Source organism: Styela clava, chromosome 6 (assembly GCF_964204865.1).
Source record: "Styela clava chromosome 6, kaStyClav1.hap1.2, whole genome shotgun sequence".
NCBI classification, from domain to species: domain Eukaryota; kingdom Metazoa; phylum Chordata; class Ascidiacea; order Stolidobranchia; family Styelidae; genus Styela; species Styela clava.
The window spans coordinates 18,213,917-18,218,114 of NC_135255.1; the positions used below are offsets into that span (position 1 = coordinate 18,213,917).

At 33.9% G+C, this 4,198-nt stretch overlaps 1 protein-coding gene across 1 annotated transcript; it reads right to left on the minus strand.

Annotated features, from left to right (window-relative positions):
- Positions 1-1,068: 1,068 nt before the first annotated feature.
- Positions 1,069-3,587, minus strand: LOC144424280 (uncharacterized). The gene is made up of 5 exons (XM_078113409.1): positions 3,528-3,587; positions 2,900-3,106; positions 2,613-2,837; positions 1,969-2,200; positions 1,069-1,603 (listed from the first exon to the last, which is right to left on the minus strand). The coding sequence occupies exons 1-5, from the start codon at positions 3,565-3,567 to the stop codon at positions 1,420-1,422; spliced, it is 888 nt and encodes a 295-aa protein (XP_077969535.1). The 5' UTR covers positions 3,568-3,587; the 3' UTR covers positions 1,069-1,419.
- Positions 3,588-4,198: the final 611 nt, after the last annotated feature.

Genomic DNA, 4,198 nt, shown 5'->3' on the forward strand with positions numbered 1-4,198 from the left:
TAGTTGTTTGTTTTTATCTAGACTAGACCTTTCAATCGTAATTGGAATGCCAGAGTTTAAGTATTCAATGTTTCAAATGTGCACATGGAATCTATCGATGCTATGAAGCATTTTATTATAATTCTATTAAATTATCTTACGGAGACTGGTTGCTACGTTGTGATACTTCCCCCATATACAATTAGGCAACACTGCCATACCAAATTTATGATAAACGACAAAAATTTGCTAAAAAATGAAATCAGTAACTTTGAGTTTTTATTGCAAAAGCAAACGACCCAAGTAGATTTTCATTCTAACCAGTTTTGGTTCGCCACCTATAGGTTGGGAAACACTGAAATGCAATATGTTCCTTTCATACAAATATTGCCAGACTATTGCGGTTACGAGAGAGGAAATAACACCAATCGGATCTAATAGGCACAATTCATTGAGAATATAATTTAAACATGATTTATGTCATGTTCATGTTTGATATACCATTGTGATTTATGCGAAAATTAGAGAAATAATTATGTTTGATAATTATTGAACAAAGATCTGAGTTTTGCGTATTTTCATAATTTTTTGTTCTCGTTTCGTTCAATGTTCGCTCAATGGGTACACACACTAACGTCTACAGAATTATCATGTCAAGGGCGTGGGAATGTGATGTCATATTTCAAACTGTGACGTGGCGATTTTCATCACTACCGAAAACCATACATCTTGACCATTTCTAGGAAACGACTTGCCAGATATAACGATACACTTTAACAATGAACTAGTCCACTGATTCACAACGTGCGTACAGGAAACTACGTAATTGCGACCTTTCTTTCTCGACAAACCTGCTTGGAATACAAGGTATATTATATTTAAAATATTCGTATGGGCTATGAGAGAATGAGATTTGACAATTCGATGTGCCTATTCGAATAAGTCATCTTAACTTCAGTAACTCCAATACACTGCCTAACAGAATTATATATCATTCAAAATGTGTTGTATACTAAGTTTGTTTATTTCTTAAAATCCAAAAAAAAGAAAAAATACGTTTTGCCTACACAACAGAACTTTAAAAATTGAACCTATTTTAACTAACCTAAGAAATTATTCATATTGAGTCCTCATCAAAAAGTTTCAAAATATACAACAACCGTTATTAAAGTAATAGCAGATATGTTGCATGAGAACTAATAATTGAAAGTCGATATCCTTGTATCGGTTCATGCCCTTTTGCCCGGAACGGATATTTATTATGAAGCGAGCCAATATATGTTTACTTATTTCAATAAAGAAAAAGGATTGAATATGTTCTTATTGAATTTGTAGAGAAGTAAAAATATCTTGAAACAACGAAATATTTTTCTCTCATTTTTCAGTTCAAGTTACTCTTTATTTCACCGGTATACCGAATTTTGGTCCGGAAAATCCACATCACAAATTATAAAGTTCGTTGACAACAACTTCTTGCTCGAATCTGGCATTAGATGCCTCACTAACGACACTGTATACATGTTCGCACTCATTTCCCTGGCTTGTATTCGCGGCTTTCACATTTGGAGAAGATTGTTGTTTCTGATCTTGGAGTGTTTGTAGCTGTTGACCGATCTTTCGACATCTAAATTGTTCAAAAAAAAATATCATAGTCCGACAGCACCCCGCATCCATACATTTATATGTTTTAATATGTATATATTCGATATGGCACTTTGGGACAGTATAGGCAGTTATTCAGCTGCGCAGAAAATATCGCAAGTTCGAAACTTTTTGTTTGCAACTTCTGCCTATTCAAGCTAGCGAACAACCCCACCCTACTGAAGATGTGAGGAAATGTTTGTTAAATGACTATAACTTTTTTTAGACTTTCATTTATTTAAAACAAACATCCAACGTCCAATACCTCTAAAAATATCCATTATGCAGTCACTATATATTGTCCCATGTCACACCAAGAATATCATTTTGTAATAAGTATTCACCAACCTGGCAATCAGCGCAAAGAGAAGGATCGAAACGATGAATAGAAGAATCCCAAAAAGTATTACAAGTGTGCGGTCGATGGATAGTTCTTGTATTTGTTCAGAAATGCTAGATAAAACGGTCGAGTGTTGAGCAATTGTTGACATCTGCTGTGCCGTTGTTGATATCTGCTCTGCAGTTGTTGAAACCGGATGTGCGGTTGTTGACATCTGCTGTACAGTTGTGGTTTTGTCAACTGCAATTGAAATCATGTTCAATATTAGTACTATGCAGGAAAACATTTGTTTCCATAATATGAAGTATATACTTTGATCATTCACAATAGATAACTTGGATGGTTATCGGCGAACCGAATGGCCTGACGGGTACATCCCACGTATAAGACGTTATAAAGATTCTTTACTGGTTGATTATTTTGACTGTATCCGATGCACTCGTTTATTTTTTGTTAGTAATTATTAAGATTAATAACATATGTTCAATTTATAGATAAACCAGTGACCTGCCCTATGCAACCACTTCATTCAAACTCCAGATAAAATTGGGTAATGTACAGCAGGCCTTGTTCTGTCCTTTCGTTTAAAATATTACCTATATACTTCTTTTAAAAATCGACCCAGGCAGTCAAAGCTTTTACATTTTCTTACCTGATGAATTGGATGCATGATAGATGATTTCAATTTCAAATTGTTGCAAAACCCAATATTTAGAAGCATACTTTACAGTAATCGGGAAAATATTTTTCATTCTGATGAATATTACTTTGCTGCAGGCGTCGGTAAGGGAGACGTCGAAACAAGGTAAATTTTCAGGAAAAAAAACGAAACAGGTGTTTTCAGGGTAATCATAAATGTCCTTGCCTCCGAGATAAGCTGTAAAAAAAGGAAAATATATTCTAGATCTTGTTTACACCATTGGTAGTTAAAGGATTTACCTGAAATGATTAGAGAACCGCGAAAATAATAAGATGGTTTGAGATCCATCTTTGCCAATCTCAGGAGTAAAACCTCGTTTTGAGATTTACAATTTTGATTGGTCAGAATCCGACTAAAGCTGACTTTTCTATTTCCTCTATACTCGATAGATCTGATAGGTTGTGAGCATACACTTATGTTTTCTCCATGAAGTCCACGTGTCAAAGCTGAAAATAATTTAAACATTAATTTCTTCTCATGATATGATAGAATCATGTTTAATAATGATGTCTGCAGAACAGATAACAACAGGGTGTTTCAAAAATGTCAAAATTGTTCCGCTTCTTCTCACATATGATAGCCGTGGACATACCATGAATCCTGTTTAATATGTGCACTCTAACCATATTGAGGAAGTTTCATATCTTTTCTAATCCAGAACATACCACGAATCTCAGCATGCCTACTCTGACCACCTGCCCGACGTTTTATATACGGTTTTTACTGACTCAGAACATACAATGAATCCTCACTTCATATGCCTAATCTAATCAGTTGTTTCCAATTTTATATCTATTCTAAGTCAAAGTGACTTACTATGCAAAGTGTTTCCATTAAAATTACCAGCCACAAGATTGCAATACTTACTGAAGGAAGCTAATACATATAAGGCAAAATATCCTGCCATTGTCCAACGAATCGTTTTATGCTTGTTCGATCACTTTGTTAGAATAGAAATGCTATTTGAAAATTGCAAATAGAGTTTAAATATCTGAGTTAGTAATACTGAGAAGAGAGTGATTACACACGGAAATGTAGGTTTGATGCCAATGGTTGGCATAAATGTTGTTACTGTGTAGCAAGCAGTTTCGCGTTGGCGGTTGTCATTCTTCACGAGTAGCGCTGTTGCAAGGTGATGATTTGTTCGAATAGGTCATATGAATAAGCACTGTCATGCTAGAGACCTCACATTTTGGTTTTAACAGCAATAACAAAAGTCCTTTTTATGTAAAGTAGATAGATTCGCGCGATCTAATTCGATATTTTTTTGTATCGAAAACTGTTCATATTTTATTTTAAAAACAGAACATGGTTTATTTATTCTAAAATGATTTCACCGCACTTTTTATTTCATTTTTTTAATATTTCATGAAGTTAAGTGTATTGTTGTGTTTAACAAATAATTAAAATGATTTTCAAAATCAAATAAATTTAAAAGTCTGTTATACCATATTATAAATCTAGTTAGCTAATCTCAATGGCAACCGATCGAGGTGTTCGTCGTATAGTAAAATTATATTTCACACCGTTAAGTTATT